General features: G+C 51.3%; 3 protein-coding genes across 3 annotated transcripts; 1 reads left to right on the forward strand and 2 right to left on the reverse strand.

The window, feature by feature from the left end:
* Positions 1-915: 915 nt before the first annotated feature.
* On the reverse strand, positions 916-5,398 carry TMEM222 (transmembrane protein TMEM222). Its single transcript, XM_018780266.1, has 9 exons — positions 4,584-5,398; positions 3,919-3,974; positions 3,474-3,543; positions 3,149-3,208; positions 2,850-2,926; positions 2,542-2,606; positions 2,239-2,304; positions 1,964-2,014; positions 916-1,722 (listed from the first exon to the last, which is right to left on the reverse strand). Exons 1-9 carry the CDS (start codon positions 4,738-4,740, stop codon positions 1,632-1,634), a joined length of 693 nt encoding a protein of 230 aa, XP_018636876.1. The 5' UTR covers positions 4,741-5,398; the 3' UTR covers positions 916-1,631.
* Positions 5,399-6,323: 925 nt separating this feature from the next.
* TGME49_230630 (hypothetical protein) lies at positions 6,324-10,427 on the forward strand (the record flags this gene model as incomplete). The annotated part of the gene is made up of 4 exons (XM_018780267.1): positions 6,324-6,886; positions 7,490-9,224; positions 9,471-9,611; positions 9,930-10,427. The coding sequence occupies 4 exons, from the start codon at positions 6,324-6,326 to the stop codon at positions 10,425-10,427; spliced, it is 2,937 nt and encodes a 978-aa protein (XP_018636875.1).
* Positions 10,428-11,639: 1,212 nt separating this feature from the next.
* TGME49_230640 (hypothetical protein) lies at positions 11,640-13,360 on the reverse strand (the record flags this gene model as incomplete). The annotated part of the gene is made up of 3 exons (XM_018780268.1): positions 12,632-13,360; positions 12,058-12,089; positions 11,640-11,746 (listed from the first exon to the last, which is right to left on the reverse strand). The coding sequence occupies exons 1-3, from the start codon at positions 12,997-12,999 to the stop codon at positions 11,640-11,642; spliced, it is 507 nt and encodes a 168-aa protein (XP_018636874.1). The 5' UTR covers positions 13,000-13,360.
* Between the last annotated feature and the right edge of the window lie 112 nt (positions 13,361-13,472).

Raw genomic sequence — 13,472 nt, forward strand, 5'->3', positions numbered from 1 at the left:
GGGGTGAGCGCCATAGAGGTACACAGTCCTTTCCTGATCCTTGTAAGCGACAGAACTTAGGTCCATCTCGCCTACGCTAAAATATCCCTTGCACCCTGTTCCTCTGGAAGCAAATAAGCGGCTCCGTATGAGTCTGTCTTGCAGCGAGTACTGGCGAAGAGACAAGAGTGGAAACTAATGACAGAGGATAATCGTAGAAGAGGAAGCAGTGCTTGACACGCAACGGATTGTGGGTCTCATCCTTTTTAAGGTTTTTGACAATGGCGTCAGTGTTACCCGAAGCTCGAATACGCGTGCATCCGCCAAGAGAGTTTCGTATGAGGGGATGGCCCCCATTTGGCATCACTCCTGATAGTTTGTTTACCGGGCAAAATTGCCACGGCACCTTGATCAAGGAGGATAACTGAAAACGTAGAAGAACTGTAAAGTGTTGGCGTAAACAGCGAGCGCAACGGAGGAGTCGAGTGTCACAAAACAGTGCTGGTTGTCCGCGACCGTCATGAAACTTCTAGGCTCTCTAAATGCGCTGCAGGAACCGTTGCTTTTCCCGTGGCTGTGAGCGCCCGGGTAATTTGCCCGTGCAGAAAAACATCGTCAGTGTAAAGAGAAATAGCAGGGAGCAACAATTGAATTGGCGTCTTGATCTCAATCTGTAGCTTGGAGTGTGCGCTGAGACGGTTGCGAGCTAAATGACATGGCCACAAGGAAATGCTGGTACATGGGGATAGAAAGAGGGCTGTTATACGAACATTTACGACGTACGAGGTCGGTATTTTACTGAATAAATACCAGAGATCCCCCCACTATAACCGACGGCCTGCATCATACACGGCCAGCGGGTTTTCCGCGGAAACAACGCCCCCCATATGTTATTGGGTCCACCTCCTTTGGGTGCTGCCGCGAAGAGTGATTTTACGATTCGAAAAATTTCAACCACTGAAAATCCGTAGAGTCCAAAGCATATGGCGGGCAGCACATTAGTTGCAGCATGAGGCTAAATACTGGGACACAAATCTGCTACCAAGACACGGCACTGGTGGCTTGGCGTGATTGTGCATGATCCATCGATAGAGCAGCTACTATGCTGTCGGTTGGGGTATCAGAGCACGCCGAAAGAAACATCACGGGAATGAGCCTACAAGCACAATCGTATGGCAATGCCCACGAACGCGACGAGTGAATGCCTGCCGAAAGCACCCCCGCCAAGGCAACAACTACCTGATCTTAGAGCTTGAAATCAGCTGCTCAACAGCGGAGACGAGATGCTTAGGGGTCTGCCCCGATCTCTGTAACAAACATTTGCGGTGGCCGGATGTAACACCGTGTACAATGGCTGAACCGAAATGCAGGTGAACTCAGGTAATCAAGCAGCTTTTACGAGCGTTCCTTACTAGTCGGCAACAAGCTATCCGCGAAGAAATGGACCCCCTATGAAGGGTATCATGGAAGCTGTGCTTTCTCGTACAGAGAAGACAGCCGGTCTGCCGTACATACGCTTCAAAGAACGGAACTCCTAGTCTACTGCTGTTGTTCCGGCTCTTTCTCTGATTCAGACATCATTTCAGGTTGCTGGCTTTTTCTTCCCCCGTCTTTCTGCTGCGGTTGAAACCACATTCAGGGCAGCATTACGATTAGGAAAGATGGGGTAGGACGAATCGGCAAAAAATAACGATGATTCCCAGGATGGTCCAAGCCGACCAAACTACGAAGCAGTCACGCCACCTGCAGGGACAGAGTAAATGCCACCCGAGACAACCCGGTCTCTACTATTCTTCCAAGGGTCCGCTTGCTTGCTCCGAATGCACTCCTGCAAACCCTCAGCTCCCTCGAAGCAGAGGGAACGAATGCCCTTCCGGATACGACAATTAACACAATAACCCCTGGAGGGCGTGAAAGAAGTGCGAACGGAGAGAAGTGCTCCAACACAAGAACACCTGATACTAAGCAGGTTGAGCCAACTTACGTCAAGAATCGGCCACGGACCACCAGCTGCCACCAGACGTCAAATTGGGTCCTGAGAAAAAAGCCACAACACGGTCGCACCAGTGAACTGCGACAGACGTATCTCTTGGCTGGTAACGGAGAAGAGGACACGGCCATCAGACGAGAGACGCTGCTTTGGTTGACAGAAAGTTGCCATTGCACGCTGCCGCCTGCATCGAAAACCACGCTGCTACATTCACTTCGCTGCGCAACGGTACGATCGATGAATGTGCAATGCCTGTTGTCAGTACCTACCAATTTCTCCGTCCTTTATAAGCCATGTGATTCAGGGCGTCTGCGACGTGGTGGTGACAGTTGTTACTGAGGGCAGACATCCGCAAATGGTCCAGAACGTCGAGTTGTTGTTTTGAAAATTGTACTGTAGTGCATATATCATTTTCCCTAACGCGTAAAAACTACACACTCTTTCAGCTGAGGGGCCCCGTAAGAGAAGGACAGCCATGAGCTTCAAGCGAATCCATTGCAAGAAAATTGAACCGGGCGTGAACCTCGTAAAATACCCTAACAATTGTGGGTATTGGCGCGTCTTTCCCTTACCAGATTAAATTGTGTGACATCCGGCAAAATTGGGCGTCCGCGGCCTCAATGGCTCTATCGTACATCTACGACAGAAACACAGGTCAAGAAGACAATTCAACTGGCAGTGTGAACATATAAACACGATCGCTGGGACATAAGTACCATTATGTGCGGGGTCACTGAAGCGGAACCGCTGCCGGCTTTTCTCAAAGAAATGCTCCGTCCAGTCTGCGACCCATATTCACGACCAAAGCACGAACACGCTTTTCTCGGCCATCTGCATCGGCGCTTAAGGTCCTCGCGGATTTTGGTCAGGGTCCCCTTACCATTGGATCCTCAGGATGGTTCACGCCTCCTCGATCCAAGCGCCAAACTCTCATCGGTCGGTTGAAGGCCATACGATCTGAACGACGTGACAGCATGTGCGTCAAAAGGGTGCTTGTCGCAGCACATGACGCTGTCACAACTAACATTAGCCAGATGATACTTGAAACAACGAGAGCTCCTCACTCCAAGCCGATGCAGAAAATGGTATATTACAGCGCAGTCAGGGGCACTAAAGCAAGTTAGACAAGAGTGTCCTCTGAAGGGAGCACGCGTGCTCCCCATTGACTTATAGACTCACCAACGCTTATAAAATACGGGCCAGCGAAATCATGGACAACACCTTCAGCTGTACAAATACCTGCAAATGCAGATGATAGGCAGCACCTCAGGATAAAACAAGAATAATGCAAATGGAGGACAAGCGGCAGAGTTTCACGACCAAGCCCTGGGGTTCGGAACAGAGAGCTCACTACCAACAGCCGGCTGCAATCACGACACTGCCACCCATGTAGCAGAGTCGGATAGTTAGGAACAACAAAACAGGTACATTTACATACGCTTTTGCGGAGGGAGCCCAGCATATCAACCAACTGCAGTAAGCTGGATAAAAGCACTTGACCTACCAACATGGCCAATGAGAGGAATAATGGTAGTCAAGCAGGGCAAATATGTCCATACAACGCAGTAAGGATGCTGCACCGCAGACACACAGAGAGACAGGAGAAACACTAAGAGTTCGTGGAACACCTTCGAATGGAGCCGCTATTCTTCTTCCTGAGCAATGGAGGCTGCGACAGGGTGTGAGTTGTCAGGTAACCAGGGGAGAACACGTGTACGGGCAACCTGCTGCACACCATGTGCTACCTATATTGCTGCATCCTAGGGCATAAGCACATTTGCATTGATTTGGGGAAATTCGGTTTTTTGATCTGCACTGTGTCGAAGCATTTGTTTATAACACTGCATCTGAGACCTTGAATTACCATGGAGGACGTCCCTGGTTAAGTCGAATTGCCTCACTTCACGGTAAAAACCCAGCAAATGCAGACAGGTGCTGCCGCACCTTACCCGGTCATCCGCTGATCTTTCATGTCGCATGTGATAAATGTGTAAGCCTTTTCCGTCTGCAGCACAATCCGGGCAAGCCAGTGCAACAGTAAGCATGCGATCCACGGTGCTGCGATAGGCGATACAAGAAATTCCAGGACAGAAGCCACGAGCGTGGGCCACCTCTCGGTGTAGGAAGAAAACAGAAGGAGGCTGGTAATTGGGAACTGAAAACATGTACGTAAATACTTTGTGAAAGGCAGAACGGAACAGAACTGGGGAAAACCAGTGTGAATGCCAAACGAAATCAAGTGCCGTGCCTGCGAGACAAACAATAACACCCACCCGAAGAGGGATAACACAGACGAACTCGCGTCTTCTAGGACCACAAAAGAACGCCTACATGCATCGTACATACAGATGAAGCCGTCGTTCATGTCAAACAAAGATGGCCACAGGCTTGGTTAGGGAGGCCTTCACTCCAGTGCATGGCCACCGCTTATCACGCACGCTCTGGAAGCATTCCTCTCACTCCTGAGTCAGACTGCTCACTGGCATCGGCGGCGACCACGAGACGTGGTAGAAAGCCAGTGCGACTATGATGCCACCGTTCACTTCCATGCATAAGCTATTGGCAATGTATGCTTATCAGACTATGTAAGCTAGTGATAACTGTGCAAACATACCTCCTTCCGGAATTGATCGGGCACAGCGAGTGCCTTCACGATGTGATTGTTGCTGTTCCATAGGATCCATCTGCTCCATAGGCATGTTCCACTCTAAGGTGCATGAGACAGAGTCAAAGAAGGCAAGACAGAGAGCGAATGCGCGAGAAAAGAGCATCCACTGGCTGAAGTTATCCCTTTACGTGTTTATCGAGCATCAAAAAGCCAAGCGCGCAACAGAGGGTTGCAAAAGAAGAAACGATGACAACGTACCACGAACGAGGACGAATTAAAGACGCACTAGAGAGAGTGAACATCATACGCACACTTTGAAAGAATAACATCTCTCGCTTTTAGAATCCGCTAGTTTCACTGGAATGAGGGCTACTATCTTGGGTGCGGTTATGGATGATTACTTCAAGCAAACATGAAAGGCCGAACTGAAATGAGGGAATGAAACAGACGGGAACAGAAGAAGAGAGGCCGTGAACCGCTAGATACGCAATGGCGCCGTCCCGTTGGGCGTCAAAGTCCTTGGAAGATGAAAAAAATTCAGGACTCTTCAAATGATACTCATTTTGACAGAACACGATCTACCAGCTCAAAACACCACGACTTTTAGTTAATCGTTTTCTTGTTCTGTGTGCGCTTGGAGGTGACCCTGAACGGTGCTGACCTCTTCAACAACGGAAAGCGACACGTCAGCTCCACCATTTCAGACTCTGAAAGAGGAACAGCAGTATCATTTATCCAATAGAGGCGTCTTAAGAAATGTAACAGAGAAATTGTTGACATGCTCATTCGCCTTTCTTCACAATCTTACACTGGATTCTTACACTGGCCTCGGGCCTCGATATTCCCTTTTCACACTATTGGACTCTGAAGCATGCACGCCGGCCTGAGGCGACGACAGCGTACATGCAATTTTTGCATCTTTTCCTTGTTGCATCGCCAGAAAAATCGCTTCCATCGGGGACCGCGATGTAGGCCATGTCAGCATCATGGAAGAGAATCTTGCCATGACTGTAATGGAGGAAGCAACGGTGGTTCCTTCCCGCTGCGGATTTAATGCAGCAGGGGGATATGAGTTTTGAGAGAGGCGGGCCACCCTGGGGCCTTTGCTGAGTCCCGTTTTTTCTTGAGAAGACAGTCCTGAGCCTTCTGATAAGTGTAGACCTGCTGATCAGCCTTCTCTGATCTCTGTTGATGCTCCTTGTTTCATCTCGAAAAACTCGTGTGCTCCTCTTGCTCTCCGATACGAGGGTGACTCTCCGGGGCGGCTCCAGTGAATTGATTACTTCTGCTGCGTTGAGTGATTTCTCACACGCTTCCCTTATGGCTCTTTGCGCAGTTTTGCATCCAACCAAGTCAAACCAACGTCACTTCCTCTCCATTGTTCCGTACACCATCCTCGAAAGGACCGTTCTCTCCATGTGAGCGTTTTCCGGAGGAACTGAGAGGGACCCGCACAGTCAGATCGCTTTTGACGGGCTTACACCCGCTCGTCATTGGGTAGACACACGAGAATCATTTCGTTTGATCTCTTCTCCGTTTGTAGGTGCTCGTCCAAAAAGGGGGAAACTCGGGGATTGCAATCGGAAACCGAAAATGCCATCATTCTGCCCGTCTACGAGGGGTGTAATCGCTGCCCCGTAGGCTTGGGTAAGGGGAGACGAGAGATGTTCAACACTTCTGCGCTTTTCCGTGCGACACACACTCAATATCTCGGCACATCAGGCTTTTTCCTCTGTCCGTTTCAATATGAGACCACGGGCGCTGGACGTAGCCGCGCGGCGAGGGGCGGTTAGTCGTTCGCCGTCGTACTTCCCGGGGGAGTCTGTTGCTGGACCACCGGAGCGGTGCCTGCCACGAACTTTCATCTGCATGTCTGTTGACAGGCGTTGTCGAGGTGGTGCCGAGATTCCTCGTTCTGGACGCACCTTCACCGAGAAGCGGTATAACACAGACACCGGTGTTAAGCAGAGCATAGGTTGGAGGAGGCAGCAAAATTCAGCAGTGGCGGCTCCTGAGGCATGCGCTAATTGGGACGCTTTCCTCTGTCGATGTACTCGGCTCCAATCGCCGTTAGCTCCGACGCGCTCGAGACTCGCGACTGAACGAGCAACCTTCTCGGCCGTTCCCGCTGTATCTCTAGCGGCGATTGCCTCGCGGTCAACGCCGGAACTGGTAGATGGTGGATGCGTCAAGCGGGACGGACACACGGGCTCAGTAACACATATGGACGCAAATGATGCGACAAACTCTGTGAACGTAGAAATGCTTGGACCCTTCGCGCTAACGAGGTCCATCCTCAAGGCTTTCCGGTAAGGCGCCTTCACTTGCTACCCCTTTGCTTGTGTGGTTAGCTTCTCTCTTTGCGGCGGGCTGCGTTTGCACTTCCAGGAACTGTTCCATCTCTTCCAACGGAGACGTTCTCTCTATTCGAGGACGGGAGAGGGAACATCCCGAAACACTCGAGGGGGGGGGAGTGGTGCTGACGACATTTCGGAACGGACAAGCTTGTCACGCATTTTCGAGTGCCAATTTGAGGCCTCTAGAAAATTGACTTCAAATATCTGAGAGCTCAAAAGAAGCCTGAGTTTGGTCATATATGGGCGGCCTGCGGTGTTAAGCCTCGGATGCTCGACGTTTTCCCTATTTCAGATTGAGGAATCGTAGCGCCGCATTTTTCCCTTCCAACCGTGCCCGCATTCAGTGAATCCAGGTCGGCATGTCCCGCATAAGCAGCGACGATAGAGCGGTCCTCCACTTAGACATTCCACTTTCTTCACGTGCGGCGGTACCTGTTACTGACTGCGCTGCACGCTTCACAGAAATCATCGTTTCACGTGCAGTCTCGTGGGTACGGTCGTGGCGCAAGCGTGTGCGTTGTTGCATGTGCCTCGTTGATTTTGTGTTGCGCACAGAGAAGATGAACGAGACGTCGCTCTCTGGCGCCGGTTTGCGAGTCGCGCGCGGGTCCTCTTGCCGTCGCTCCCGCCCTCTTCACTCGTTCCGGTTCTGGGTACCTTCGCAACGTTGGGTTATCGTGATCGGGATCTTCTCGTCGGGGCGGCCGAGGCGCTTATTCCGCAGCTGTCGATTTGTACAGGGAAAGAAGTGTGCCGGGTGACTCACCATTACGCCCAGCTGTTGACTCGACATGATCTACTTTTTTCTGTGTGTGCTCGTGAACTGGCGCGACGCGCTCACGAGCTACAACCAAACGAAGTTGCACGGGTCCTTCATTCATATGCCCGTTTGGGTTACTTCCATCCTCATCTGTTTGCCGTTCTCCGTCGCCGGGTTTTCGAAATATCCAAGCGCCTCGAGCCTGGAGCCCTTGTCTTGGTCCTTTCTGCTGCTGCGAGACTGCGACTTCGGGATGAAAAACTGCTGGCAGTTTTGGCAGCAGAGATCTGCCGACGTATCGCTGATGTAAATGTGAAGGGACTCGCTGTTGTTGCGAATGTGTATGCGGAAATGGGCGTGGAGAACTCTTTCCTGTTGGATATCCTAGCGGACGAGGCATTTCGAAAGCGGCACGAAAGACGCCCACAAGATGCCGCGCTCCTTCTGCGGGCTTTAGGACGGCTGGGGCGGGGGTGCTTGAGCAGTAAGAGACAGAAAGCACTTGTGGATGATTTAACGCGGGATCTGCCAAGACACATAAAAAAGTTTTCTCTCGAGCAGGTCTCTATGACTGTTGCAGCTCTGTCACGCCTGTGGGGAGACGCTCCGCAGGCGATCACGCCGGAACTGGGGAATGGAGCAGCCAATCGACAAGATCTTTTGGAGGCTCTGGGTGACCGAGTGGGGACTTTGGCTTCCGATCTCACCCCACAGTGTGCGGCCGCTCTTATATTTGCCTTTGCAAAGCTCGGACATCGCCACGGCCCTCTTCTCTACCACATCCCGGAGCATGTGGAGCGCTTCCTTCCTGGGTATAGTCTTGACCAGTTGGCGAAGGTTTGCTTCGCGTACTCAAAGCTGCACGTACCTAACGCTCCAGTGTTGCATTTGACTCTGCAGCGTCTCCCGGAACTCCTTCGGGGAAGAAACAGACAGAGGGATGAGTCCGGAAACGGCGACAACACAGGACGCGACACCAAGGAGGCTCCAACTACGCAGACAGTGGTTGGCGCAGTCGACTGGCGACCCATAGGGACAGAATGCGCAGAGACAGGGATGATGCGGACGACCAGCGAACCTTCGCTCTGTAACCTGGGAGACACCGAGACCCGTGGATCGATTGCGAGGGGTTGTCACACTGGCGGACGTGATGCGTTCCAGTCTGGTCTTTTCCAGGGTCCGAGGCGGAAGAGCCAGTCACGTCTTGTCCGGCTATATGCAGAACGTTTTTCGGGTTCATCTTTACCTTCTTCACCCCCCTCAACCGCACTTCACAGGAGTGGAAGTCACGGCAGCGGACCAGCGGATCCTGGTCAAGCATCAACATCAGAAAACGGTGACGGCGAAGCGAAGATGAGCCTGCCAGGTGGTCTGTCACCCTCCTTCAGTAAAGCACTGGTCAAGGTTGGCCCAGACGGAATGCCCGAAAAACCTGTCTTCGGCCAAGCCTTGAGCCCAGCCCAGCCACGACTGCACTCGATTCTGCGTATTTTGAGGGCAATGCTGCAGCTGAATGTATTCGACAAGACGGTAAGACTAGCCCAGCCTGTGTTAGAAGAATCAGTATTTTGCACATGGTTCCACTGCACGATGTTCCCACGTTTTTATTGCCTCCTGACAACTTGCTATGGATTGTGCCTGAGGATTGCACTGCCGGCACTTGCAGCCCTTCTGGTCTCACCAACTCACACACCGTTACTGAGACCTTTCAAGAGAGGCCAGAGACCATAGCCTGTGAGCAAGACCTAGCTGTTGACGTTCTGGCATCTGCCTCAGGCGCTTACACTTATCGGAGATCATTTGGCTGATCGAGCGCCAGAAATGGAAGCATTTTCTGTTGTCACGGTCGTCGACCTCTACGCCGCTATCGGCTTTCTACATCGGCCTCTCATGGAGAAAGTTCGGATTGAACTCCGGGTGAGAACACCGAACCACTCATCTTAAAAGACTTTCCCTAAAGGCAGCCTACAGATTAAATTTGAAAACGGAAAGCGAGTTGCCGTGCCTCAGCAAGGACCATGCGTGAAAGCAGTGACGGCATTTTTGTGTGCACTTCTCTTGCTCCTCTAGTTTCGTATTTCCCTCTCTCACCTCTCAAAATATATTTAGGCATGGGGGTGATAGTCGTTGCCTCAACAGTATCAACAAGTGCGGTGCCTGCCGCTCGGACGTTTCGCGGATATCCGGTACGATGAGTCGTTTGCCTGTGTTCAAAACCGTTTTATGTTGCTCTAGGATCCTCGCGAGGGAGTCAGTTTCACCCAAGATCAACTACGTTGTTTGTTCGACGCCCTCCAGCATCGACTGCAACTTTCGCCATCCGAATTCGGCGTGTTGCGTGTGCCACGGACTGCTGTGACATTGGCAGCCCCGGCGTCGTCCAAGATGGAAATACTCACGTCCGCTTTGCTGCGCACCTCCGCCCATCTTGACACAAGTGGAGGCAGCTGTAGCATGACATACTCAGTGGCTGCAGCTGATGCAGTCGATGAGGGGAGCTCGACGGACTCAGTAGACGACAAACGGCCAACAGATGAGGGCTCAGGACTTGGCACATGGTTCTACTTGCACGTTCCAGCATACCTTGAAACGCTGCTTCAGCCAGAAGTACAACAAGCAATAGCTTCGGTCGCTGAAGACGCTGAAGCATTGGAAGCAGAACTCACGTCGTTTGACTTCCCTGTTGCACACACTAGAGAGTTTAACGCAGATCCAAAGCAGCATCAAGTATAGTTGTGCCCAGTGTCAAGGCTTGACCGTCAAACCTATGCATTGAGCAATTCCAATACATGATTTAACGCTATCTTCTTCGTACTGCTTGTATCAGTTTTCTCTGGCGTGTAAGGAAGATAACTGGAATTCAATTCGGCACTCACGCAAAGGCCTGCCGTTTTGACGGTGCCAAAAGCAATTTCTCATCTATTAGTCAAACGTAGTGGCACGAGCAAGTCAGCTAGGTCCACCCTGCGCGAGCAACAAGCATGCTGGTGCGAGAGCTGGGATCCGGCGTATGGCGGGGAATAGCGCAGCGTCTAAAAGCGAACAGTGTCTTCCATTGCGGATAACTCAACATGAAGCAAACCCTGAAGACGAACAGCGTTTGTGTAGATGTACTGGGTGGAGAGCCCAACGCACCATCGACACCTAGACATGGGCTTTGAAGACAGCTGCTCACAATGTTCTACTGCGCAGCTGGTTCCAGCACGTTTAAAGACTTTCTGAAGACCCTTCTCATAACTGCCTCGGGTATGGTAACAAAAACGAACTGCTTCACACATCCTCTCCAGTCAGGAGAAAAAACATTTATAATGTGTTTTCGACAAAAGCTTATTTTTCCCGCTACTGACCGGACAACGCCCAGGGCTCCCCGACTTCCAACATGGGCAGCCAGGGTGTGTTGAACCGGATCCACACACCACACCGCCCCTCGTATTGTCTACAACCCCACAGGCACATACTCCGCATAACTCGGACAGCGCCGTTGATGCAGACGGTATTGTGCAAAGCGAAACATCGGCAGTACGTGGCAAAAACAGGATCCTCCAGGAGGACAACACGGAAAAACGAAAATTGGGATCGCCGTTGACGTCTGCATCCAAGGAAGTTCCAGAAAAACGTTGCTGGAAATACCAAATGCACACGGAGACAGGAGTTACAAAAGACTGACTCAATCCGTTCCCGTGTTGATACCTGAGCGAAGGTGCACGCCAAGCCCCAAGGGGAAGACGAAGAAAGCTACAGCAACGAAGGGAACATATGTTAGAAAAAAGGGTGCAGAAACGGAGAACCACCGTCAGCTGCCAAAGTGAAAAGCGATGATTGGAGATCAGACATGCCCTTAGCCTTTCATTCAGTCCTACTGTGGTGTTATCGTTCAGGCGAAGGCCTCGTAATTAGGAACACGGCTTCGAAAAACCACGATCTTGATTCACTGGACCGCGTTAGTTATTTTGGAGACGATGTGTCATCACCTGTTTGGCCCAGCTGGCGCTGTTGGAGGTCCCATCGCTTGAGGGCTTCTTCATACTCTTCGAGTTGTTCGTAGTACATGTCTGATGCAACGTCACAAACAAGAACATCTCACACAGTCAGGACGACCCCACAGCACGCTGACGAGGAGGCACCACATAGCTTTGAGAGAGTAATATGCACTTGTTGACTTCAGAGGGCAGAAATGTTTTTATGGTCGCTCAGGACATGGTTTCAAACGAGCTCGCTCACCTGTGACTTGGGCGAGCACACAGATTCAGTCTCGAGTCACGAACTGCGTGCATGCCCTTTATGAGGGTTCAGATGGCTGAGTAGACATCATGTTCCTGCCCTAAGGATAACTTCCAGTGAAACTGCAAAGGAATAGACATACCGAAAATGCATCGTTTGCAGCCAGATCCGCAGCTGCAACACAACAGAGAGCAGAGAATGCCCAATCAGCCTTCCCAGAGGCTGTTTTCTGAACAAAACCGAAAGGGGGGGTAGAGGTGGAAATGATCTAATATGGGAGCACTCATACCAGCCATGAGACACGAAGACATATCTCCCTCCGATAAAAACAAGTCACTCAATACAGTGACGGTTCACACGCGCGAAACGCCCTCCTACTTCAAAAACTGCGTTCTTGAATAGCTGGACGGTATCTCGAATAAAGCCGTCCACGACTTCACCTTGGTTTAGTGTGTGGAAGGCCATCCGCAAGCGTGCGATTACTGATGGGTGCGCACCGGATGAAGCCACTTCATACTCTATTTTTGTTTTCTTGTGCTGAAAGCGATTTAGCGTTATTTCCACTCGGGCACTGGTTTCTTCCACAGCGGACGCCACCTGCGCATGCTAAAACGCTGGCCCATCAGGTAGCAACGCTGGCGCTACACTTTTGGACATTACCAGAGCAGTAGAGTTCATCGAATGCTAATGATTCACAGTAATCCTTGGCGTCATACCAGTCTTCCGGTTCTGGTTTCCATGGCGGCACAGGCTTTTTCAGCAGACGAATGCTTCCCTGTTGCCGATTCATTTCGGATTCACGTGCTGGATCGGAGGTCTTAGTCTTTACCGCAGGACCTGCAGATGTCATCGTTTCTTCTCCAGGTGTACTTGAAGGAGGCGTCGTGTGAGAAGAAACGCTTGAGAAATTGCCGGCGGCACAAGACGCCTCGCCCGGCAGACCGAGAGGAGTGACATTCGCAGTAGCGTTATTCATGACCCCCCTCTTTCTGGACTTCAGTCCACTCATATGTGCAAAACGCACATTGCGGCAAATAGTAACAAGCGACAGAGGAACATTCGGTCTACAATGCGACACAAACATGGAGGTTCGTCGGCTTTTCCCCCAACGTGTCAGAAGATCACCACTGCCGATGCCGGGGGACGGTAAAAATGACAGTCCAGGAAAAAGGGGCGACACTCTGTCAAAACGAAGGAGTCATGCACAAAAGCACACGTGAAGCGAACAGCTGTGATATGCCGGGAATATTGAGACCCCTTTGTAGCGCTGGGGCAGTCACCGAAGCGTTGATGGTGAGTCGTGGTGACCCGGCAGCCGGCACGATGTCTTCGCGCTTTGGACGGAGAGTACCATCAGCCAACGACTCACTTGCTGCAGCGTTGCAGAGAGAAAAAACGAAATACATGTGGTAATAGTGGCGCCACACAACAAAACAATACAAATCAAAAAGCCTGTCGTGTACGGTTGGGCTTCACTTTATTCACGAAATATGCGTGCCGAAACCCTAGGGCCTGGACAACGGCAAAACAGCAGAGCAGCTCATTGGCATGCTCGAA

This window comes from Toxoplasma gondii, chromosome VIII (assembly GCF_000006565.2).
Source record: "Toxoplasma gondii ME49 chromosome VIII, whole genome shotgun sequence".
Lineage (NCBI taxonomy): Eukaryota > Apicomplexa > Conoidasida > Eucoccidiorida > Sarcocystidae > Toxoplasma > Toxoplasma gondii.

Excerpts from the sequence above, each read along its gene's own strand:
- TMEM222 (XM_018780266.1), bottom strand. The coding sequence starts at position 4,740 with ATGCTCTTTTCTCGCGCATTCGCTCTCTGTCTTGCCTTCTTTGACTCT. Across the intron at positions 3,209-3,473 it reads TCCTCTCATTGGCCATGTTG|GTATTTGTACAGCTGAAGGT; the intron begins GTAGGTCAAGTG and ends CTGCATTTGCAG. Across the intron at positions 2,927-3,148 it reads CCCGTATTTTATAAGCGTTG|ATCGTATGGCCTTCAACCGA; the intron begins GTGAGTCTATAA and ends CACGTCGTTCAG.